This window comes from Coloeus monedula (genome assembly GCF_965178545.1).
Source record: "Coloeus monedula genome assembly, chromosome: 6".
NCBI lineage: Eukaryota > Metazoa > Chordata > Aves > Passeriformes > Corvidae > Coloeus > Coloeus monedula.
The window spans coordinates 59,600,073-59,626,768 of NC_138786.1; the positions used below are offsets into that span (position 1 = coordinate 59,600,073).

At 37.9% G+C, this 26,696-nt stretch overlaps 1 protein-coding gene across 4 annotated transcripts in view; it reads right to left on the reverse strand.

The window, feature by feature from the left end:
- Positions 1–2,967: 2,967 nt before the first annotated feature.
- The window catches only part of PPM1A (protein phosphatase, Mg2+/Mn2+ dependent 1A), a 35,661-nt gene continuing 11,932 nt past the window's right edge, over positions 2,968–26,696 (reverse strand). For 3 of the 4 annotated variants that reach the window (XM_082282914.1, XM_082282915.1, XM_082282916.1), the window contains 5 exons: positions 22,763–23,614; positions 20,915–21,032; positions 15,824–15,932; positions 13,209–13,266; positions 2,968–10,948 (listed from right to left, as the gene is read on the reverse strand). In XM_082282914.1, the coding sequence (XP_082139040.1) occupies positions 10,901–10,948; positions 13,209–13,266; positions 15,824–15,932; positions 20,915–21,032; positions 22,763–23,596 (1,167 nt within the window). In that variant the 5' untranslated portion in view covers positions 23,597–23,614 and the 3' untranslated portion in view covers positions 2,968–10,900. The remainder of the gene's footprint in view (positions 10,949–13,208; positions 13,267–15,823; positions 15,933–20,914; positions 21,033–22,762; positions 23,615–26,696) is intronic. The other variant, XM_082282917.1, reaches the window with a different exon arrangement.

The window sequence follows — 26,696 nt, forward strand, 5'->3', positions numbered from 1 at the left end:
TCTATCAAGAAACCAGGTGATAAGGTGAGTACAGCCCCTTATCAAGTGTTCATATGAAAGCTCTGTATTAGCTATTAGACAACAAAAGTTGGGCTGTGGCCTGGGGCAGGGTTATTCTGGAACTGAACTCATGCCCATGCTGAGGTTTTTGGGTGCAGGCAAACTGAGACCCTCAGCTTAACATCTGAAACAGGGCAAGGTTCAGCCCATCAGGCTGGCACCTATCAATGTTTCCTTACGGAACAATAAAGTTTTCATACTGAAAGTCCTGTGACTGTAGAAGCATTAAGTTAACACACTTCTGCAATTAAATATTTACATTATTTTAATTCATGCTGCACATTTAATTGATATTATAATCACTAAAAGCCTTCCAAATCAGCTTTCTGCTTTGGTATTTTTTTCTCCCTGAAACTGATTCGACATCTGACAAGTCTCCAGTTCTTTACTGGGAGTTAACAACAACCAGCTGGGGGTGACTTCACTTGCCTTCCTATTCCAGTTGTATACATTCTGCTAAGACAGCTGTAGGTGAGCATTAAAATCCCCCAAATAAAACAAACTTAGTAACAACAGCAAATACAAAGATCCAAAACCACTCTGAAGTGCACACTTCCAGATACAACATAGAGTAAAACATTCTCAGGATTAAGACTGATTTAAGTTGATGGTCTCACTTCACATTCTTCAGGTAACAGACTCCTACTGTACCCCTGACAGGGGTGATCATCAGAAGAATAAATTACTCTTCTAAAAGAATACTTCAAAAGGCTTCTGGCATTTTGGAAAAGGTAATTTGGATAAGCAGGAAATGCAGGGGGAAAAAAAAAAAACAGCTCAAAAGACTTGGAGGACAGGCTTGTCCAAATATCCTATTCCTCTTGGCCCAGAGACTTCACAGGTTATTTTAAAACCAGACCAGAAAAATTTGTTTCCTTGAAAGCCTTTTTAAAAAATGTTTTATTACTTGTAATACACCCTGAACTATTTTGTTACCTTCTTATAGTGTATGGGAGAGGATTCAAATTTCAGAGAAAGGTGAGTGTTCTCACCAAGTTACACTTGGTGCTCATGAGCCAGCACAAACTCTGATGTTCTGTTCAGAGTAAGAGGGAAGAGCCATGATGCAGCTTCAGCAAGATGACAATTCCTAAAGAGAATCAGCAGGACACTGGGCAGTGTCACAAACACTTATCCTGCTAAGGAGCAGAGGTAAAGACAAGAAAACACAGAACTAAATGTATTTCCTTCATATCTGCTCTACTGTACAAATAAACTCCCTGTTCCAAATGTCTGTTCAGCAAACCCTTAATTCTAGGCAAGTCTAAGTTGTAGGTCACTAAGTTTTCAGTCCTGTTTAATAGGATTAAAAACTTCTAGCAAGCATTTTCTTCAAGTAGAGCATGTACCCCAGAAAAGGCTGCTAATTGGGAAAAGAGAATAAATCACTCCCACAGCTGTGGCTAAGTAGGACCTTTGAAAGCTGCAGATAATTTTAAGCTCTCCCACTTTCAGTAAAAACACTGGGAAGTTTGAGCTAAAATTGGTATGTACAAATTAACTTAATCAATATAGGAATTCTCATTATATTGGTGAACTTCCAGCCCTGCAAGCTCACAAATGAGGGCCAAGCACCACGTTCACCCAAGTCCCAGAGCCTCTCCTGTGTATGTGTACTTGCAGGGATAATTGTCTTAGTTATTTCTATCACAGAACCATGAAGGTTGGAAAAGACCTCTGAGATCGAGTCAAACTTTCAGTAAAAGTAAAATCTTCTATTTTTTGCCAAATTTACCTCTGCTCCTTCAGAACTTACTAGAATAATCTCCTATATTCTTAAAAATTACCAAAACCAAAAACTGAAATAATTGATTTAACCAGGCTTCAGGGTTCTGCCTCTCTTAAATTAGCTCACATAAATGCAGCCTCATGAAATTCAGCCACAACCAACATCTGCAGCTGGCTTAATATTTCTATCTAAACAGCTCTGATGGCATTCAAATTCATTATTACATGTCAGGATTAAAAAAAACCCATTTAAATAAACCAACAGTGCTATTCAGAGGTATATTATTATTTTGCTTTGAGGAAAAATACACTGAAATGCATATTTCCAGTAGGATGGGATAAAACAGTCTGAGCTGGAGACAAAGGGATACACTTTGTCTCCCATGTCTGCTCCATTAATGTGAACCAAGGCTAATAGTCAATCTTATAATAGCAATTCCATTTTTTAAACCCACAGATAATATTCTTTTATTTTGCTAGACAATTCAGTGGTTCTGAGTTCTAATCCTTAAAGGGATGGAGCTGAATCTTTTAAGTTCTTTTAAAAGACAAGTTTGCTCCAGGTCTCAGGTGACAGCAGAATCCCCTCCTGCCCCCTCCCCAGGTTTAATTTATTTAGTCCATGTCAGAAACCTTCCAGCTCTGTCTAGAAAGATTTCCATGGATGACAAATGCGAGCTGGTTACCTACAGGCTTGTTTTTGCTTCAAATCATAAAGGCTAAAACCATATTTATTTTAGCCATTAGCATCCCTTAATTCTTAGATATTACATTACAAAGGCCTAGCTTTTATTTTACAGTACTGCATCTGAATCAGGGCAAAAGATACAAATGTATTTTGCTCCTGTGTGATGTGGTATTCCAGAAGTTGGGCATCCTAATCCATCCCTAGTTCTCTTGAAAGCCCCAGACCAGGCAGCCTCTGGGGAATGCTGGGGCTGGAGCCAAGCACATGCAGCTTTATCTTGGAATTCCAACATGAAAGGGAAAAACAGCAAAAAGGGGGGAGTTTTATAATTGTAACTAAAAGTAATCACGATAAGCCATCAGTATTTCATTTTAATCTAACTCCTTCGAGCCAGAAAACGGAAGGAGGCCTGGAAAGTTTGTAAAATCAGGGACAATAAAAGAGATGTGAGGATGGTTTGTGTAGAATCGCACTCAAATACACACACATGATGTAATTGCCTGTTTTATTTAGTGGAATCACTTTTGTAGATTAGAAATATTTCCAATTCCCGTTTACTCCAATGCAAGCCTCCACCATCGACAGGCGTAACGCAGTTTGTTCAACTGATTCCAAACAAACAAAAAAAAAAAAAAACCAAAAAGAAGAAAAAAAAAAGAAAAAGGAAAAAAAAAAAGTACAATCTCAAAAGTTAAGTTAGAAAGTTAATTTCACACATTTTCTTTGGGACCAGGAATCTGTACATAGTACAAAATATACATTTATTGAACTTTCTGTAAACACACAGTTTGAATTGTGTAAAACTGTAAATAGTGGGTGAACTACGTGGAGAATAATTTATTATATATTGTTATACATTCTACTTAAGGAAAATAGTTATGCTCTTGTATATTACTCTGTTAAATTTATAAATTCCATAATGAAGCTGTGTAATCTGCAAACATGCTTTTCAAGCTTAAATCTCTCCATTCGTAACACACATTTTATACAGGTCATCAATGAAAAAAGTTACACTTTCCACAAAATAGATATAAAGAGGTCATGAATTTTCTAAAAAGACAGGCACAGCATGTCACTACAAACGAGACTCTTATGGTACGGTGTGGAGTCAATTCTGTGAGAAGACAGGTGTAAACTCTCTAATTCAGCATGTTTGTACGTGGTCTTAGTAACAAGACAGATGCTAGAACCCAAAATCTCTGCTTATAAAGATTTATAAAATAACCGGTCCTGGAAGTCAAACCTCCCACTTTTCAGATATCCAGCATTCCCTGGCTGGGAGAACCTCGGCTTTTGTCTCCTATCAACTCTTGGTCACGAGTAATTGAGTTTTCCAAGCAGTGAAATACCCAGCACCATTTGCCAAGAACATTTGCATAATTCAGCACTTACACCAAAGACTGGATTCCTGGCACCAAAGAGTTAGATCCCGTTAATAAATACAATTTAACTCTCGGTGCCCAAGGTCATCAGCAAGAACAGGCTGGGAAAACCCCAACCTCAATGCCTATGGGCTGCAGGGTGTTAACCTGTGGAATGTGGGGTAACAGCACCCCAGCACTGGGGACTCTGGTGTGCAATGCCCAGTTTCCAATTTAAGAGGCAGATTTCCAAATTGCAGCAGACTTCTCAGTCTGGCATCACTCAGCAAGATAAAAAGTTCCCCTATAAATACTGTCAAAGATCCTTTCATAGGATGGTCCATAGAATGATCTGGGTTGGAAGAGCCTTTAAGACCACCCAGTTCCAACCTTTCAGGAGTCCATTGCTGGACGTGGATATAACTCTGTGTAAATTCAGGACATTTATTCCTACATTTTCAGGGTCTCATTGTTTTTCCATCCTGAGTATGTCATCTTGGATTTAAGTAATTTACAGCTAAAAGCACTGCATCAAAGATCAAACCTCTTAAACTGCTCTTCTGAGGTTTTAAAAGCAAAAAAATTCTTAGACACTTTAAGAATTAAAAAATTATCTCAGATTAATCAAACATTTTGCTTTAACATTACAACCATCTTCCCTTTGGCTTTGAAAAGCTTTTTCAAAACCTAAACTGACTAAAGATTACATTTGTTTTTCATTCCAAGAGAAGTGGGACAGTTAAGGTTCCAGCAACACGTGCAAAATTTGTACGTTGTGAGCAAAAGCTCCATCACTGTCAGCAGGATGTAAAGTTAAGTTTGTGCCTGATTTTCTCAAGCCTATCTGACTCTAATTTTCCCCTGCAGTGTGAACAAAAATACTGTGATCCAACCTGAAATCCCAACAGTGAAAATATAATTGGCTACCCAGTACTGGCACTGCTCAGACTGGCTGGAATTCAGTAACACAGCAGAAATGAAACTCTGGACCTTAGTCTACAGGCATCAGTAGAATAAAAGTATTGAATGTTTTAGGACCTGCCAGTCTGTTTTCTCATTTTTCTTAAAGATATTTCTCAAAATAAATAACAATGGCAGCTCCTTCAACTCCAGAGGCCTCCTCACAATACACATGGGGAGTCCTGTCCACCTGTAAAAACCCCACCCTCCCACCAAGCTCTTCAGAGCCAACACTTCAAGGAAGCAAAAAGGAATTTCAGCTTTGCCTCAATGTTATTGAGCAAGCTGAGCAGTGCAGAGGTCGTGCTCCTAGAAGAAAATGGTACTGCCTGACACAGCACCCACCCTTCAGATAAACAGCTGCTAACACAGTAGTAAGGACCATTGGTTTTATTCTTCCCATTTTGGGAATAAAAAGAAAAAAGAAGAAGGCAGGTGCCTAGTGACATTTTAAAAAGCATCTGGGCAGGAATCAGTTGAAGTTATGTTTAATAATCTGTCTATGCATAAACTACTCTAGAAATCTGACCTGTCATTCCACTTCTACTCAAGTTTTGACACTTTCAGATTTTCTTAACTCTATAAAAGGCATTTTTAAAGTTAAGCCCACTTTCCCAACTTTTGGGGAGCAAAAGTTAGGGGGTTTTGTGGCCGTTGCATTTAAAACAAGCCTCTCCCAAAACACTTTCCTAAGACATTGTTATCATTCCTGTTCCCTTAGCCTGGAAGCAAAGACTTTAGAAGAATGTGTACAAGAGATGGGCAAAAAAGGGATCTGTTTTACTGCTACTCAAAAGGAACATCAAACAAAAACACAGAGAAAATGAGGAATATGCACAAAGCCTAAGTAACTACAGGTCAGCAACTCTGACACAATCAGGAGATTAAAGCTCCAGATATTATTTTCACATATTAAGTAAATGGTAGAAATACTTGTCATTTTTCTGGAAACAAATGGTCAGTGGGAGACAATGTAAACTCAACTTTCAACATGTCTATTTTTTTCTATTTGAATGCATTTAGTGGTCCATGATACTAAAGAGAAGCTTCAAGTTTTCCTACAGCTTCCTGACCTCCTCTGAACATGTGCCACGGCCCAGGTGGCTGCTACCTCATTTACAAAGCAATGTTATTAGGCAAAATAAGGCCACAGAGTGCTTCAGATGTGCACACCTGAGTCTGCAGAGAACTGCAGACTGTGCAAGCACTCCACAGAAAAAGCTCACAGAAGACTGGATTCTCTGATCAGTATTTCAGACAGGTTAGTCAAAATTATTTAGTCACAGAGTGGTACTTCTAAATTCTGCTCCTTTTTTACAGCCTATAGCAGGAATCACATTCATTTTATGTGCTACAGCATGCTGGAAATTCTTATCTGGAACCTCTTTTCACCACTTAAAGGGTTAAAAAACCTCTCCAGTTTGCACCCTGAACTGGTCTTTAAAGGCTCAGGTATGATCACCTCGGACACAGGTAGTAACAAGGAGCCACACTCATTACCTAGGAGACACTATTTTCACATCTGGTGAAGCCTGGCACCAAGCAACAATTCATGTTCTACACAAGAACATCAGGTACAGCTGTGTAGTTCTACAGTTTTCCTGTTTCTGAACCTGTGCAAGGTACATCAGGTTTGTATCAAACACTGTATTTGCCAAAGGATGAGGAAAAGAGCACTGCTTTCCTAAAGGTTAGCCCCTTTCAGACACAGCCAAGTTTAAATATCAAGGAATTGAAACACACCAAGTCATTTGTGCACAAAAGCAGTTCAAGAAGGTGCAGGTAGAGGTGAAGGTGAACATCTTGGCATGATGAAATCCTGATGTACATTGAACTAAGGTAAACTGTAACAACCGTATCATTAACCTAATTGTGGCAGCTGTGCTGCCTCTCCCACAGGACAGAGCTACAAACCTCTAGAGAATGCAAACACAGAGGAAGGTTGTCAGCATGGAACTCACACACAAGATATTGAGACCAAAGTTTGATGATTCCAGTTTAAAGAAAAAGAATGTTTATCAAAGCAAAATATTTGTCTTAAGTACAGAGTGGGGAAAGATCTGCAGAGGCTTCGAAGCTCCCTACACAGGCCATCATTTATCTGGGTGTGGTTTCCCAAACTGCAGCAGGAGGGGTGGGGCAACCATTCCTTTGCTCTCAGTCTTGTTTCCCCACTCTCCATCTTTCCCTAGCATCAGCACCCCACAGCTGGATTATCAATTTACCCATCTGAAGAGGACAGATTTTTTCTTTCTCCTAACTGCACACTCACATAAGGACAAGCACTGGCACAAAAAAAGGCAGTAGGGGCAAACTTGGAGCAATGGTTTCGTCTTGGCGTAAGTTGATCATGAAACCATATACTTTGTTCATAAACTACTAAAAATGGAATGCAATAGGAAGTCTATCCTATCCCAGTGCATAAAATTTAAGTGGGATTCTTACCAGGGAACCAACTGAAGTGAAAACTGATCCCTAATTTTGTTAAATCACCTTAAGCTTCCAACTCTTGAACTGAGCAAAATGGCTCAGACATTAACCTACATAGTGACAGCACCAGCTTTGCAATAAATAATGTAATGGACATTGAAGTCAGTTTGTTACAAGTAAATGTTGGAAAGATTAGCTTTGGCACCTGCAGGAACTCTCAAGGTAAGCACTACCATGACTCATCTGCTGCTCAGTATTCACCAAGGCACCTTGCTGACACAACCTATGGCTGCTGCAGTTCAGAGCAGTTTAATGACAAGCAGATGAAATTCCTCTCTCCAATTCTGACTCCAGCTCAAAGTTTCACTGAATGATGGCCGTGCCTCAACGTTGTGGTAGTGCTGCTCCTGGGCCAGCTGAGGGCAAGCCCAGCTGAAAGGCTCTGGCTCTGTTTCTGCCTCAGCACGAGTACCGGGGACTCTACAGATACAATGGATTTACAAAGCCTTGCAAACCTAGGATCCTACTTGATGTCACTGCATTGAGTTCATCCAACATTGGTTTAAAGCACATTTTAGAAGCCTCTGTCTTGAACATATTTCAATGCTGAATTAGCGAGGATTATTTGGAACAGTTGTCTATAAAGCAGTTACAGGTATTCTCCCAGAACGATCAGCGAAACATTTAATCTGACTATAACAAAACTCACAGAAACTGTAGCCAGTGAAGCTGTTAAATGTAGAAGGAAAACAAAGTTGCATGGCATACAAAGCAAAGTAGCTTTACAAATGTCATTTCCTTTTAAAAACAGGCAAATCAGGACCATCCTATTTGAACATGTATTTAAAAATACATCTGTTAACATCACACAATTTTCATTTTTGTCACACAGGAATCTTTTTCCAAGAGGGAAATAAATAGCACACAATACTTCAAAATAAAAATTGCTGCCTTGCCCCTGAGGTGCTAATGTTTTTAGCATTTAAAAAAAAAAAGCTTCTGGTGCAAGAAGGAGATGCACAAAGGTGCAAAAGTGCCTTTTTCTTTTCAGAGCAGTGAAAAAAGTACAGCTTGCCTCTTTTCTAGGATGCTTTATATACTTAACTCATTTATTCTGTAATCAAAATCTGTATCTAAAATGGCAGTGTTTATGCATACATCATAATTCAGTGCTCTGAGCTCATCAAAACGCTGAACGTAGGCGGGAGAGAGAAAGGCCTGAAACGGGCTTTCTGCCACTACCCTCAAACCTACTCACATCACCTGTAGCAACAGCAGAATTATTTTCTTTCTAACCTTCAGGAGACCTCGTCAGAAGAGGCTTCAAAAATCTCCTTTGTCACTGAGACAGTTTAAGTGATTATGGTTTGAAGTATGGCTTTTCACACCACAGTTTTGCTTCCGATTTTTAAAGTTTAAAACTCAAAGGTTCCACAGTCCAGTTCAAAGTTTTGCAGTTTCCAAAACTAAACTTTAGTATCTATGAAAAAAAGGACAGAACTTTATCTGCCTAGTCCTAAATTAAGTTTAGCTTTTCGCACTAATATGCCATGTATTATTAAATATGCTCGTTAATTAGGTGCCTGTGAAGCTATAACTTAACAGCATTATAGTTTTGCACTCTACAACAAAATTAGACATTTTAAGCATTTATTCATAGGTAGGTAAGGAACTGGTTCTTTAAGCAAAAATTGCTATAAATTTATAAATACAAATAGTGCTTATGTTTTCTTCATTCATGCTTGAACAGATTACAAACTGAATACAATGAAGTTACGTTTAAGCACCCCACATAGACAAGAGGGATAAAAGAAAAGTTTGCTGGTATATACTATACTTAGTTCCAAGACACTATAAGTTACTTTTTCACTGTTCAGTGTTCCCTAACTCTGCATTAGTTTTAAGGCTATATATACAAATATGTATATGTCAAAGTTAGGGAAAGACAAATATAGCAAAATGCATTGTACTACATTTTCCTATCAAAAAGTAATTATACACCAAGTTCTGATTCTGTTTAACTGCAGTAAATGTTACAATCTACTTGTTTTACTGATTTTCCTTTTGGGGAATCTGCCTACTAAATGAGTAAACTACATATTAAATACAATATTCTCAACCAAAAAGACAATACAAGGTGCACAAAACAGCAGTTTTGCAAACACGACTGACTTGAAAACTTAATTTTCGTATGCTCAATGGGAGAAAGCTAAGCTTAAATCAAATTAGTTTATTACCTTATAAAATTTTAAATTAGAATTTTAAACAACGAACAGTTAAATATTGTCAACATGCTATACCTCAAATCACAAGTACTGTTTAACCACTAGTCTCTCGTTCTAAGTAAGTGGGTCAATTAAAAACACACACCATAAAATGTTAAAGATTGTCAGGCTTTGACAAATGTATTTTTATCAAACAGTAGGCAAATTCAAACCAATGCACATCTTCAGTAGGGAAGGGAAAAAAAAAAAACAAACAACACCAAAAAGCCTGAAAAAACCCACACTTGTAAAAAATAGGGTAACGGATTAATCCCACATCATCCTCTAGCATATGGCTATATCTTGGGCAATAATCAAAATCCTTCCCATTTTAAAAATGGGCTACCAATTAATAAAAATATTCTTCCACAAGTAAAATATCATTTACAATGGCACTGACATTTTAAAAGGCAGGAAAAAAGGAATTACACATGTATGGGTAAATGTCTTGTTTGTTAAATCAAGCTTTATTGATAAAATGGAATTCAGAGTATTTTTCTTGGAACAGCAGCAGACCCAGCCAATCAGGATTGTAAAAATGCTGCAGACTCCTACTTTATGTAGAAAGTTGCCTTCGTGCTCAGTGATTAGTAGTTTCAGGTAAGGGTTAATGAAAAAAGAGGTGCAAAGAACCAAGGCATTCTAATCCCAAGATTGGTACATGTATGAACAGGATACTATTAATAGGGCATGATTTAACTCCCACTGAACTCAAAATCACAAATCCCTTCAACTCAATGTGAGAGTAGGAGTGCATCCAAGAAAATGATATACGTTTGTTGAAGAATGTGCACTACTCCTAAGTTATTTTTCCATTGCCAAGCAAAATTCACACACTGTAATTTCTGGTAGGTTGCCCACGAGTTCAGCTTTCATATAAACCAAAAAGTTGTCTTTAACAGTTTTGTGCACCTCTTGAGCACCTAGCTGGCTAGGCTGCTGCTCCTTGCAATCCAAAACCACAACATGATTTTAAAAGGGATATATATTGTTGCATCACACAAGCCAAAACATTTCTTCTAACCTTTATAGTGATTTAAAGCAGTTTCATAATTAAATATGAGCATTTTGTACAAAGACAATTGCACTTTACAAAAACAAAATCATACAACATAAATTGCTGGAGTCTGATTTACAACATGAATTTATGGTTTGAAATCACGTTTACAGAAGTCTGTTTTACAAAAAAGATCAGTTCCTGGGCTAGATGTCGTACTGCTGTAGTCATTCTCACCAACACATCATATTCCCTTCTTTAATTAAGGTTGAGGATGGATGTTAAGAAGGGTCACTGAGGTTGGGCTGCACTTTCATTTGCAGGATGAAACGTGAACTCCACAGCTAGATGAGCAGTTTTACCACATATCATCAGTTGAGGCAGAATCCTTAAAGAAAAAAGAAGGAACCCTTTAAAGTCTGGAGTGCCCATCCTTGCAGCAGTTTCTGGATAATCCAGACTGAAAAGGGTAAAGACTTAAATCATTTCAGGAGTCTGTTTTCTCTCCCCTTTCAGACACAGTTTTTAAGAAGTATCTAAACCCCACATACTCTTAATTAATGAAACATTAGAACCAAGAAATTTCAAAATACGACCAAGAGTTTTATCAATCCTGAAAAATAATATCCTAGAAATGTTACTCAAAAGCATTTCCAGAACCTTTCTAGATATTTCCTTGAGTAGTTAGAAGCAATACAAAATGGATATACTCAGCTCACAGGTGCGAGAAAAGAGCAGGATGTGCTCATGCCATGTGTTATCACCATTATAATTTTTTGTGTTCTCAGCCCTCCCTCGCTGCATGGGAAGATACAGACATCAACTGACACCCTGTTATAACTCAGAGCTATTTTAACACTTTAAATTTAAGGTTACAGAAGCGTAGTTTAAGGAACTGAAGGAAGTCGTAATTTTGGATGGTGATAAAACCACAAAGGGGGAAAAAAATTGTATATTACAAATATTGAAAGTAGAGACATGCTGTGCTCCAAATCCTAATTGTATGGCCACACTACTCTGCATTACAACCTATCCAATATCTGAGTGTCCCTAAAATTCATCCCATTTAGGCCCACAGGCAACAGTAGATTTTGTATAACTACGACAAGCCTGAAAAATATTTACCCAATTGCTGGTTTAACCTGTATTTAATTTTACCAAGTGTTTTTTTAATCCATTTGCCTTCATGTCAGGCCTGTTTCCTTTTCCTTTGCTTAGGCTGCTCTATATTCAGCTTTCTCTACTAGCCTCATCAGGCAGGCTCACAGGTTAACCACGAGCAAGTGAGGCCATGGCTCTGCAGCTGAAGCAACAGCTAAATCAGCAGCACAGGAATCAGAGCAAACTGCTCCTGTGCACCACCTTCAGTGGTTTCAGCATTACCTGCTCCCTTTCTCTAAGCAATTAAGGGCCAGGATGGGCTTTTACAACAGCACATCCTGGTGCTTCCACAGCTGCATCTCCCCATCATTACTGAGACTGCAGGAGGTAGAAATATTATTCCTCTTCAAAAGCACTGCCTTAGTGACTCTCTTGAGAGGAGAGGCTAATTAAGTCTCTAGCAATGCCACTCATGATAATTTCTTAGCACTGAAGTTCTGCACCCTTCATTCAAACTTGCCCACAGAATCCGTAACAAACCAGAGAGGAACAGTTGGCACGGAGGTGTAGTAAAAAAACACAAACTGAAACTGCCCTTTGCAAAAGTACCACCTCCAGCTTTTCCTTCAAGACCAGAAGTAGCAAAGGAGAGCAATTATATGAAAGAGCAAAATGGTTGTTTCAAGAATGAAGAGTAAAAGCAGCATGAGTAAAAATGCGGGAGCTGCTTGCCAACTATTCCATACGCAAATTTCTGTATTCCAGTCGCCAACATGATTGCAAAGTTTGTGTACTGTACATTTGTAGAACAGCAACATACTACAGAATGTATTTTGGAGGTAAAGCATCCTCTTCCAGCCCCTATTTAGGAATTGTTATGCTAAAAATAGAATGAGGGCTGCCAAATAAACTAGTGCACAGTTGTAAAGCCAATGCACAATCTTTATGTATGTCTGGCTGCATTTCAGCCATGTCACATCCAGGCAGGTGAGTAATTTCTGCTGATAGTTAAAGGATCAGTTTAACTGCTCCATGACATGCTGCACTTTCAGTGACAGAATGCTGTTTCTGGTGATCAAACTGCCACTGGAATCATGTTCACTGTTTGGTTGTTCTTTCCCCCATACTGACAGTAGATTTATTTGTCCTCTCTCATCACTGACATATCAGAACCCAAACTGTTCACTTGCTGTAAGATGCTTTATGTTTAAGAATAAAAGTGTTTACACTGTCCATTTGGTAAACTAATATATTCTTAACCCATCTCTTTAACCTTTAGATATCACATTTTTCTTCTTGATGTTTAGGAAAAAATGTCTCCTATAAAGGAGAAAACAACCCCATGACTCTTTCCACCATTTGGCAGCACTTGAAAACCCAAGCAGGACTGAAATAATGAAATTCCAGAGGACAAATTAATCAACTCTACTGGAGTTTCGAGATTATGATCAGCAGAAGGCAGCAGAAAACAATTACAAAACACAATCCAAAGAGCACAACAGTGTTATTCCTTTCTTGGGGGAAGGGGTTTTTAACAAGAACTAGCAGTACCTTTCTTTAAAAACCAGATAAAATAATTGGGGTGGGAGGAAAGATAATGTAAGAGAAAGGATACTTACAGCATCATCATTCCTGTAGGGGTTCAGTCTGTTATACACGGCTTCAATCACACTCCGTCTAGAGCAAAAAAAGAAAAAAAAAACCCACAAGACTTTAAGGCTGTGTTCTTCTTTTTTTACGAAGTCAAATTCCTAATTTTAATTTAAAATGCAAACCTTAGAAGATTCCAAATTTACAGAACCATATTTACCAGAAGTTAGCACTAAGTGTCCTTAAACATTCCATATCCTTTAAAACCTTTAGGCTCAAGACAAACAAGGCTCAATACCCCTCAGAGTTCAGCAAGAGAAGGGCACGACCTGACAGTCAGGTCTTCACTTGGAAAAAGGGCAGCAGAAAGCTCAGTGAACACTGAATGTCCTGGTCATTTGTGTGCCCAAAAAACACTGCAGTAGTGCCTTATGTATTATGGCACTTCCAGAGGGGAACAGTGCTGTGTTATTCTCTGGACACACAAAAATTACATTCTGAAGTCCATTTTTGTTAGTGTTACATCTTAAAATGGACTTTTCATGCGCAAACATGAAGAAGTTAGTTCTAGTACAGTACTCTTCTACAATGACATGTCCAATACTATCCTGCAATTTTTCTCCAAATAAAAAGATTAAAATGCAAATTGCAGTTTTGTGTATTGTATCTTCAGACTGAGATAAATTTTGTCTGGTAAAAAAAATCAAAATATTAATTGAAGCATTTTGACAGTTACCTCCTTTTAAAAAACCCCATGCTTAGCATATTTAAGACAGCTTGAAATTAACTTTCATCTCTGGGACTCTTGACTTTTCTAATACTGATAGAAAATTGATAAGAAATAGATTGATAAAATATTAATACAAAATTTGCAATCAACATGCAAATGAGCAACATGATTTTTATTTAATTATTCTAACACAGAGGGAAAAAACTGAGAGTCAAAAAAACTTGAAAACTGATAATAAATAAACCAAAAACCACAGCCCAATGTGAGGCTGAAGGAAGAAGCTGCCATTGCCTTTCCCAGTATACAAGGAAAAAACTTTGGAGGGAGAACAGGAAGGAAAGAGGGGAGTAAAAAAACCAGGAATTACACACTGGACTTTAAATGCAACTTTCTTTCAGATCCCCTTCTGCAGAATGAAGTATGACAAAGTAGCAGACTGTGATACAAAACAAACTTCAAAGAACAACCTTTAAACCGCTGATGAATGCATGCAGAGCAATCACAAAGGAGTGCAAGAGAAGAAAAAAAGCAGATGACAAGCTTTGTAATCATCATGCAACACTGAAAAGTCAGGAACTACCACGTATAAACATCATAGTGACTCTAGTGAATGATTATAGGGCATGAAAGAAGAGGATGGATTTAAAGCAATAAAATCAAGCAATTACACATAAAGTACATTGCATACATGGATTGGAAAGTTTCCCATATCTTTCAAGAAATAGGTTTCTTTGATTCTAAATACAGGCAAGTTTCTTGGAAAGCATTATTTTCCTTCCAAATTGGCAACAGTACTTTAAGTTATACTAACATCCAATTAAATCAGTATTACTCTAAGTCCCTATTCAAACTAGCACCACTAAGACACAAAATCCCACTGAAGTCAGTCACTTCAGCATTTCTTCACAACCGTGATGATACTGCTAGCCAAAGGTGATTAAGAAAAATCAGTTTGTATGCTGCATTTCATGAGTAACTGACTCACTCGTACTTGAACACTACAGCAACCCATCCTAAATAGATGCTATTGTACATTAAATTGCCATCTCTTCTTTTCCTAGTCAAACAGTTCCTATAGGAACAATACTGTCTTGTAGAAGCCATCTTTACAGTTATCACTTTATAATTTATTCAATTACATGCTTAAAGTCCAGATGTTTTGGCGTAAAATATAAAAATCATACTCTGAAAGGTTAAAAATACTCTGTATCATATGTGGCCAATCCATTTTAACATGGCATAGGCTCATGAAGAATCTTTTGAGCCACAAAGGACTCAGTTAGGGGTGCAAAAAAGCTAAGCATGTTGCTTCCTTAAAGACTGAACATTTGAGAAACCACAGATCATCACCACTGAACTCTTCAAGAACAAAGCCAGCTATATAAAGCTACAAATTTAACTTCCCACTTTTCTTTTTTGATAGACTTCTATCTCGCTTTCAGATTTGTCACAAGCAGAGAGAAACAAAAGCAAATTTTTAAGCAATTACAACATGGCTACAGACAAGAAAAGAAAGCTGCCAAGCAAAACATTTTCTGCATATCACTTCTTGTGGAAGTGTATAACATATCCAAGTAATAAAGTCAGGGCACTATTTTCACATATTCAAATGTGAACATCCCCCCGAAACCCCCAGTTAATTACAAAAAACAGACACTCAGGCCACCCTTAAAAACCCCTCATTCCTTCCCAAAACTACGGTTTGACATTTAATTTTCACAGTGATTCATTGTCAACCCCATTCTTAGGCTTGTCCTTTTCATCCAAAACAACTGAGTAATAAAAATTGGAGAACAGATCATCACCTTTTGTCTTGTGCCCTTCCTCCCTCCCTGCCCCCCCACTTTTAAGAGTGGCCTTGCAGTTAAGATGCAGTTTAAATCAAGCCCCACATGTACACTGATGTGAACTCACTTGCTTGCCAACTCCCCCCCCGGCGGGAGGTTTGGGATGCTCTCAGTTGCTAACGTACGCATCACGTGGACTAAGTCTGGCACTCCTTCACCCTGCTTCTTTATGATCTCTGGGAATCAGAAGTACTTTTTTTGTAAGTGCAGTCCAAATTTAAATCAAAAAGATTGAAACACTCAGTTTTATAAAAAAGGCAGCTTAGCATTAAAAAAAAAATTAAAATTAAAAGCAACAGACCATACTCAACATGGTAATTGATAACTTTGGTTCCATAAGGAAAAACCTGTAACAGATTTGACACAGATTTACTGCTGTTAACATGGTGATTTGGTTTTAGAAATACACAGCTACCTAATAACAGTGGGAAAAGAAATCTTTAATAGCTTTCCTGCTATACATTAGATAGAAGATGTAATATCTTCCCAGTATATGCCCAAGGCATGGGGCAGATACTAACATCAGCTTTATTGCTGCAACACATGATTAAATATTATTGTCATCACAGAAAACAAAATACGTTCAAGAAATAAAAGGTTCGACATGTCAAAAGTAATTCCCATGGCTGCATGTGTATTAACCAATACTTGTACCTCACTGCATTACAGCCACATGCAAATTTTAAGAACTATTACACATAAATTAAAAGCCAGGGACATCATCTAATTGACAGTTTCATCCTCAACTCAGGAGATATTTAAATACAGGGCAGAAACTTAAAGCTGATCCACTCCAGCTGCTGGGTGAAGAGAATCTGTGCTGTAGCCATAGCCACATTTGTCAAGACATTAATTCTTTAACTTTATTCTTAGGCCTGGTTGGTTTGGGGTTTTTTTGTGTTTGCTTTTTTCACTTTTCTCCTCAAGTCAAAAGCACAAAATTTTATTGGAATTCAAGACATTTCAGACCATACCGCCCCTGAAGAGTCACTCTTTAAATAGGGATTTTACGAAGTCTAAAGAACAAGAACATTAAAAAAACTGCATCTCATTGATTTCTCTGTAAACATGAGCTCTCAGAAATTACAAAACACATGAATTATTAAGACCTGGTGCTGTTCATCTTCAAATGAATACTGCAACATGCATACAATAATGTGTACATATGTGCACATCTATACAAGCATGTATGTACATGCACACTATTCTTCATGTAATAAAGCCTTTACACAGTTTGAAAGTAGATGGAATTCATCAGTACCGCTTTTGAAAAACACTCAAGTATTCAGATTTTGTCCTAAATTCCAGAAGAACATACCAAGTGTCCATTTTATAATTTGTGAGATAAGGCACATTGAAAGCTTTTTAAACCAACATGTATCCAGTTCTTTTTAGTTAAAAAAAAAAAACAAACTAAAAACCCCTAAAAACCAACAATTGTGAATTATTTTTGTGTACGTAATGGTTTTTCAGGGCTGCGTGTGTTTACAAAAACCATCAGCTCTGTTTTGTAGTCAGGCTGTGTAAATTATTTGCAAGGTATAGTGGAAACACTGCCTAGTCCTCAACCAGCATCAAATTGTGCAGCACAAAGCTTTAAGCTGTTTACTTCAAACCCTAAATTTTAAATACATGACACCGCACACCAGAGACACCTCAAAAACTTGCCATTTCCTCAAAATCTACAACCAAAGTTCATTTTACCATCTAACATTTAGCAAAGAAATAATCTATGAATCTTAAATCTGAATAAGAAGCCAAGATCTCAGATTTGGTTTGCCAAGTTCCTTTATTGTGCAATTTTGAACATCTAGAATATGCTACATTATGCTAGTGCTAAAGTTCTGCTGTACAAAAATAAGGAATTTATGGTTGACCTATACTACACAGTTTCACAACCTGTAACTGCAGTACATTTAACATACAGTCTCCACTAAATGAATACATTTATATTTTGATAAAACTATAGATACAGACTGAATGAACACTGAAGACACAACAAATGGAGTCGGTCTGCTAGCTGTGTTTAATTTATTGGAATTATCTTGTTTCAATACACCTTCAACCCTCCCCCCAATCTTTAATTTACTTTTAAACCTTCTACACATTTTCATGGCATTAAGTATTGGAAAAATGTACTTACAACCCTAAAATAAAGGATTCAAAAATGGGAATTCCATACAAAGTTTAAGAAAAAGCCAGAACTTTGTTTTTGTGAAAATTAGGGAAGGAACATATAACAGCTAACTCAAAGTTATTTATCTCTACATCAGTATAAATATTGCAGGGATTATCTATTACGGAATGGTTCTATGTAAAAAAAAATGAGAACAGAAAAAAAAAGCTTAGACAAGTTTCTTTTTAGAGTCAACACATCAATAACACATATTAGTGCAAATAATAGCAACACATTTTGGAATGACTGATTACTTCTACCATGAAGTTCACATGATACTTTAGGAGTAACACTGATTTATTGCAAGTAATGGCACAAGGATGGTTCTCCACACTTGCTGCTTCTTCCATTATTTGTTGCAGCTATGAATCTGGACCACAAACACACCAGGGGAGTCTTAAGTGACATGATAAGTAGAAAAGTTTCTACATTTTTAAAATCCGAATCATCTCTCCTTTTTCAAGATGACCATCATTATTAAATCCTATTCAGTCTTATAATTTGCACTACCTTTTAACAGTATAAAGGTATATTCTGGGCCGAGGGGATAAAAATACAACCAGAAAAAAAAATGCACATTAGAAAGTATCGACTCTCATTACTTGTTGGACTTCACCAAGTACTGAAGTGCATAAAAATACATATGCATTTTTCCCAAGTTTCCATTTTAATGAGTTTTAAATTTAAATTGATATTACAAATTAGTAAGATCATTCTAAAAGTACTCTTTATATTTTTTTAGTTCCTTCAGCCAAAAATCAGGCTTTTAAAGTTAAGCACTGCCACTCTTATAGTATCCTAAGATAAGAGCAAGATTATTCACTGTAGTGTATGCTGATGCTGCAGCAGTCCTACCCTACTAGTCAATAAGGCATTAACCATTTACTCCAGAAACAATGCACTGGCACAGGAATTAAGTTAAATGTAACAAAGTTATCAACTCCTGTTCTTGAAATTCTGCTTTAGTTCAGGCCTTTCAACTTCCCTCATGTGTAAGTCCTAAAAGGCCAAATGCTGCAAACAGCTGATACAAATCACTGCTGGGTTGAGTAGTGTTTACTACATATTCATTAATTTAAATAATATTTTTGTGCAACAATAGACAAAAGATTGAGGATAACTCTAAAAATTAAGCAAAGACCCTTGAGGGAAAGTACAATGTATTTCCTCAAGTTGTTCAGACATCATCCCATTAAATTAGTATTAAAGTGCTTTATAACTACATATGGAATCCTTCTGCCTCTATGCAATTATCACACTTTGCTCATTCCTGCAATTTCCTATTCGTATAAATGCAAAGTACCAGCAGCCAAATTCCTTGTATGTACCATAATCACATGCAGGTCCAGTGTTTAGGCTCTTCCTTTATAAAATTAAGCAGCTGTACAAAAATGCCAGCTTTCCTCCCTGTAATATTCTTGGGGTACAATGAGGCCAGCTGAACACACAGCCTTGGCTTCGTCGTATTTTCATATTCTAGGTCACAGGTTTGTCTGAACTCAGACAAAATATCTAAGATAAGAAGGCAGTACTTGCCCAGATAAGGAGAGTTACCACGCTGTGAATCAATGTGTGAATGTACAGCACACTTGTTCTTCACCAAATCTGTGGGTGGGCACTCACACGCCTGGTGCAAACCTGCTCCCCGCTCTGCATGGAGGGAGCCATCTGACACTTCCCTCCTGCAGTGTGACTGCACTAGGATATTCCTGCCACGCTGTCAGGGAGATTCACACCAGCACTGACTGTGCACCAACCTCTCCTCTCAGGCAAGTGTTGAGATTAAAACACAGAAATGTCTGCCTGGGCATTTGTTCAGGGGCAGAACAGATGCAGTTTGTCAAGACCTGGCGAACGAGGCCCTGGAAAAACGTGGTACTTTCTGAAAGAGCACCTATACAGGTTGTAAGTGCTTTAAAAACTGCACATGAATTTGTCTGAGCCCACAATTCCCCTGTAGGCAAGTTCTCTGTGAAATTTCTGGAGCTGCACTGCGTTACCTTCATGCAAGTTAAGGAGGAAAAAAGCGCATAATGTACTCCTCTGACTTACTAATCACTGCTACCGTATTTGTGGAGAACTCTGCCTATCGTACCCTGTGTGCTATTAAGGATTCTTGGAAGTATACACACACATAACTAGACTTGCAACATATAGGAGTCCACTTCAAAAATAGACTTAATCTATGCAAATAATGCATACAGCAGGTCTTAGATTTCAGAAACAAACTCCAAGCTGTAGTTGGTTTTAAATATCAAAAGGCACTATAAATTCAGTTTTAATCAGAAATTATTTGAATCAAATTGATTTGAAATATCCTTTTTATGTGATCCAAAAAGCCCCAGACTTGCAGTTTCAATTTAAAGTTTAAGAACTCCTGAAATACAAATTTAAAGAAAAATTTTTAAGTTACTATCAGAGTAAGAGATGAGTTCCAGCTTTCGTTTGTCATGAATGCTTAAAGATTAGCTTTGACAAATTTCTGACATACTTTCAAATAAGTAAATATGTAAGCAGGTGCTTAAAGATTACAGTAATCAAGTTGTAATCCTACTATTACTGGATAATAAAATACTACAGCTAACTGATTTGTACTTAACTATAAGGAAAAATGGCACTCAAATTACCATCTTCACAGACACTTTGTAAGATATTCTGATTATTTCATTTAACTCCATGTGACAGGAACCAGGATTCACTGGTCTGAAGTTAGTGCTGTCAACAGACTCAGGAAGAACACTGAGCACAAATGAATCCTCTGCCATCCTGAATAATTTTCAGGGCTACAGGCTGCTGCACTTTCATAGCAGAACTTTTTCAGGACATATATGAGTGCCTTTTTCAGAGGTACACAGGATGGCCAATGGCACTTGAAGATCTATTAAAAAGCCTGTATGTGTTAAGGGTTTAGTTGTTGGAAGGGGAAAGGGGCCAGGGGTCTGTTTAGAAACAAAGTTACTTATTTTTTTTTAAATGATCCACCTTCTACTCTGCTTTCCAGGTACTTGTCCAACTCTGCCTCTCTTTTCACCGCCTCTGGTGATACCTTTGGTGCATTCGGAAAACAGATCAATATCACACTCATGTTGTCTCGACTTCCCTGGTGGAAAAGAAAAAATTATTTGAGAAATGTATATACACCAGGCTAAACACACATCAAAGCATTTTAAACACAGAAATTCACAAATCATATGGCATCAGAATCCAACTTTCACTATTATGAATTAATATTATCATTAGAACTAATCTCCCTGTACCCCTTACAGAATTCCAGGCCCATTCATTCAGTACAATTCTTAAGTCACTGTTTTTAACTCTTTTATGGTGTGAAGACTACATGGAGCCAGTCACAGACAGTCCATTGTCTTCTAAAAACTGACATTAGTAAAGAGTGATGTATAATTACAAAGTTATGTTCCATCTTGTTTTAAGCACCATCCAATCATTTTGGGAAAACAGCTGAATGGGTGAACAAAACCATCACTGCTTAAAAGCACTAAGCAGGAAGGTGCTGAATTCAGACAGTGCTTCCACCTAAAACCACAGCTATTAGTTTTTTTCTTCCCCTTTTCATTTAAAACAAGAAAAGTTACAAGTGAGAGAATTTGTTAGAAGACCAGTTGTAAAGTACCCAAGTCTATGCAAAAAATGTTAACATTTAAAACTCCAACTAAAGAGAACCCCAATACCTGAATATGTTAAAATACAAACACATTCTGCTTATGCAGAGTAACTGTTTGGTCTACTTTCAATACTCCTGTGCTTTGGCCTGCAAACATGCATCCATAGGCTTAAATTTAAACACTAGTTAAATCCACTGATGTCAGCGAGACCAAGAACAAACCAGTGGGCAAAACAAGAGTATATGTGTGTATGGGGAGGGGCTGACAGTTGGCTCCTGCAAAGCTTAAAGCATCCACAAGCCACTGTTCCTTTCCACGTATTTGTTTTTAGGATTATCCAACAAAGATAGTAAACAAAAATATAACCATTATCAATCTGCCAAGGTGATGGAAAGCAATTACAATTTTCCAGATGGGAAACAATGATCCTGTTAGCCATGTGGGAAGAGCAAGGATGTTGTCTTGTTTCTTTAGAAAAAAGTCGGCTTTTTTACACTATGACTTCCAGTTTGCCTTTTCAAAATAAGTATCAAGCTATGAAACTCAGTAACTGCATCACATTGCAACTTATTATTACAAAGTAGACGTTAATGCAGACAAAGTTACATAGTTTTGTTAAACCAAATAGCCTCATCTTCTTCTACTTGAGCTGGTTTCAGAGCTGTATCACACAATAGTGAATAAGAAATACAGTAATTAAACCAAAATAAAAACGTAGGAAGCCAGTCTTCAAAATATGAAGTCAAGGGTCATTGATTCTACATTTGTCTTGGTGTAAATGTGACAGTAATGTTACTACTACGTGCCCAAGAAAGCAGGGGAAGATTAGGAAGGGGAAATACTCTCTAGCCTGATTAAGTCTTAGGAGTTAAGGTTTTCTAAAGTATGTTATGAAACAGAAAAGGGTAGTTATTGTCTTTAGCTCGCCCAAAAATTCCCATCAGCTTCTAGTTTTCCATTGATCACAATGTATCTGTACATGATTATAAATTCTTAATTAACCAAACCACACAGATAAACATTGTTTCTGTTGTGTGTTTGTTCCCCCTCTATCACCACTTTTGTGGGAAACACGGTCATCACTGTCAAAGTCATGTTACCATAAACCATTGGATACTTAAGAGACTGGAATCAAACTTATTATTAACGTGTTCATAAACTTCAAATAGTGAAAACACAGTAAACTCCTTCTCTCAAGTCTGGCTACCTTGTACAAGCAGGTGTCAACTATCTCATTGCAAACTTTCTCAAGGTCATCAGTGACTTCAAGTCTGGATCTTACAAAGTCACACAGCTCTTCATTTCCCATAACATCCCAGATACCATCGCAAGCCAGGATGATGAACTGATCATCTTCTTCTGATCTCTCAATTTCATAAACTTCAGGCTCGGGTGAGACCAGCTGTTCTGTGGGACCTTTCCCATGGACACATTTGTAATCAAAGTCCCCAAGTGCCCTTGAAACAGCAAGGGAGCCATTCACACGCTGAATCATTACGGAGCCACCTGCATTCTGTATACGCTCCTTCTCCAGTGGATTACTTGGTTTGTGATCCTGTGTGAAGAAGTGAACCTTCCTGTTTCGACAGAGCAAACCTCTCGAGTCTCCACAGTTGATGAAGTACGTGTGTTGGGGAGAAATCATGACACCCACAGCTGTTGACCCACTTCTATCTGCGCCATGCTTCTTCTCGGAGATGACTCTCATGTGTTCATCAATTTGCAGAAAACCTGTTCTGATGCCGCTCTTTACACTTTCCACAGATGGTGGCCCATCTGGCCCTTTAAAATCCTGGTTGCTTGTGATGTGATCTAATAAATGCTCACAGCAGTACTTGGCAACCTGTGATCCAGCGTGCCCATCATAGACAGCAAAAAACGACCACCCATCAAGTCCATTTGGCAAACCAATCACAGCCGTGTGTGCATCCTCCATTTCCACGCGCCAGCCTTGCATACTGCTCAGACCGTAACGCAGCCCATTCCCCTGCCCCTGGGCATTATGCTTCTCCATCTTTGGCTTGTCTAAAAATGCTCCCATGATGATTTTCCTTCAGTTCTACAAAGGAAAAAAACAAAAGGGTTATTACGATATTTCTTAAACATCTCATTTAAAAATCCTGTATAATGGCACAAGTAATGTTAAGATGACCAAAATACACAGCTATAAAGCTGGTTTTTCTGTGTCTCCAGTCAAATTTGCATTGCTTTCATCTAATTTAAACAAGGACACTACTACTAGCTGAACTGCACTTTTCATATTTTTGTATTTTCAGCTGTTTTACTTGAAAAATTTATATTCACTGTCATTCATGGTTCTGACAAAAGCCTCTAATGGAACTATGTATGAAACCACTTTCAAAGAGGACTTGTTAACTGGCACACATCTGAATGGATGTTCCCTGCAACTACTGAGCCATGAAAGAGTTCAATGTTTCCAGGACAGTGGCATTCCCTAGATCCCTACCTGCTGGACACAATTTCCTGCTAACACTGCTTTTCTGGTAGTCAAGGGGAAATGAAAGCAAACCGATTAGGTTTTCTTTCAGGAAGAGAGTTTCAGGGTTTTTTGGGTTTGGTTGTTATTTGTTGTTTTTTTTAAACAGATAAATTATCTGAATGACCAAGAGGATGCCAGAGTCTGCATAAAGGAAAAAACAACGCTGGATTAACTAGGAGCAGGACTGGAAAGGAACAGAGCAGCTGTCCCTTTAGGCAGCAGTAAGCCATTAGTTTGGCTCAGCCATCTTGTAAAAGCTCATCCTTAAATTTTCGGTTAAATTACGCAGCAGCTTCTCAGATGTCTGTGCTGCAGATTTACTTAAAGCCCTCATGTATTCATGCCTCACTAAAAGATAACTGCCCCTGACAAGTCTGAGGAAATCTGTCTGGAAATAAAATCACAATACTGTAAATTCCTGTGTGAATTGAGATTAAAGCCAGACCCATACACTGCACACCCTCTCCTCCTTCACCTCCTCCTTGGGATGTGATGCAGCAAATATTCATGCTTAAGAGAATAAGAGTTATATTTGCAGGCAGTGTAAACTGACTGGTTTATCTTCATGGTTTTCACACCCTAACCATCCAACCCACCCTTCTAATCCACATCAGTTTATTTGTGCATTCATTATTAAAAAATCATACAAAATAGGTCACACATTTTACATACTTGCAAATTATGCCTTGAGAAGCATCAAAGAGTCTGCAAATCACTGTTATACAATACCAGGTAATGGAACAAAACTATGAGCTTTTCTATTTGAAGACTGTGGACAAAAACTAGCTGTGAAAAGCACCTCAGAAACAGACTTTACCTGAGGCCCCAACTAACAGCTGCACTAGCAGAAAAACAGTACATCAGGGGTTCTAGAAATGTTTAACGTGACCATGGAATGTATTTGACCAGTTTTCTAAGTGACAACATCACATTTTTACAACATGCTTTTATTGCAATACAGCATCAGCCGTTAGTGACACCATATATCCAACAAAGCTCTTCACACTGTCTCTTCCAGCCACTATCAACCTTTCTAAAACATCTGTGTTAGAATAAACAGTCAAGAAATGTTTATATTTGATCTCATCACAACAGTGATTCAAATGTGAGGCACGGGGACTGGTTATGCACTCCTTGGCTCACATGCTTTGTTAACAAAAACAAAACACATACTTCAGCTGTATGGGGATGGCAGCAGCAATTCACCTCTGCCTCCTCTCACCCCAAACCCAGCTCTGCAGTTCTGTCTCTTCTCAAGTGAACACAAAATATTGATGCCCAAGCAAGCTGTAACTAACCAACGAAACAGAGTGTGCACAGTGTGTGTCTTGTGTTCCAAACACATGTAGGAGGTTCACATTACTGAAGTTGCTAGGAAAAAAATACGACTTGAGACTTTATTTTCACATGCAACTCTGATGAAGTCAGAGTGATCAAAATAATTACAGAATGCTGCTATAAATCATATGGGGAATTATTTTGCTGAATAATACTTTTTATTCATTCTATGATAGCAGCAGAGTTGAACACTGAATGTTCTTTTTGTTGAGATCATTAAACAGAAGGCAGATATTCAACTTTTTCACCTTATTTTAGAGCTCAAAAAGCAGAAACTTCCCCAGCAAATATATTTTTTGTGAGGTATTTGACATTATTGCTGTGTTTAAAACAAAACAGAAAAATATTAAGAACAGGATACAGTTACAGTGACCACAAACACTGTTGAAACATGAACTAAAAAGGGCCATTTTTCTTCTAATCTCTCACCTTACTATGTACACAACATTCAGAGTTGTGCTTTGTAAACTGTTCGTCCTGCTCAGTAGTTTATCATGTAAATTAGAAATACATACAGTTTGTGTGAAGTTCTAACAACAACTACAGAACTGCTAGCACACCTCCAAAGTTAATAAATCACTCTCCATTTAAATACCAAACTGCCTTATCCCTCTCCAGAAGGCAACCTGAAAGCTGGTGGTCTTTTAAGCTAAGATTTGTATGTGACATGTTGACTCAGGATTCTTCAGGGGTAAGAGTTGCCCACCATGGATGTGAATACAGCTGGGCAGAAGGAAAACCACAATGTGGTCATGGAACAACTCCCTCAGAAATTGCCCACAGCCCACAGCATGAAGTGATCACCCTCTGAAAACTGCAATAACAGACTGCAGTTGTCTTCCTGCTACACTCCAGCTAACCAGACTTCCACCAAAACAGCAGTATAAACCTGTAGGAGAATAGGCCCGGTTTTCAAAATCCTCACTGTATCTGCAAAAAAAGCATCATTTACTTGTAGATAGGATGAATGTGCCAGACATTTAGGTTTTTCCAGAATTTCAATTCTCATTCAGAAAAAATTCAGTTACAACTGACCAATCTGTGAATTCTGATGGAGACTACCTGCTACTTCTCCCCCCATACCCTTTGTCTTATATTACAATGTAAGATGTAACCATAAGTATGCGTTCTATCACCAGCTGTTAAAACCAGGTGGGGCAGTGTTCTTTGTCTCTTCGCTGACACATCCCTGATAACTCCCTCCGGAAGGGTATCTTCTGTTAATGGACCATCAAGCCTTACTGCATGACTCAAAATTACATCATCCCATTGTGAGATGCTCTGCCCAGGGGGAGGAAACAAG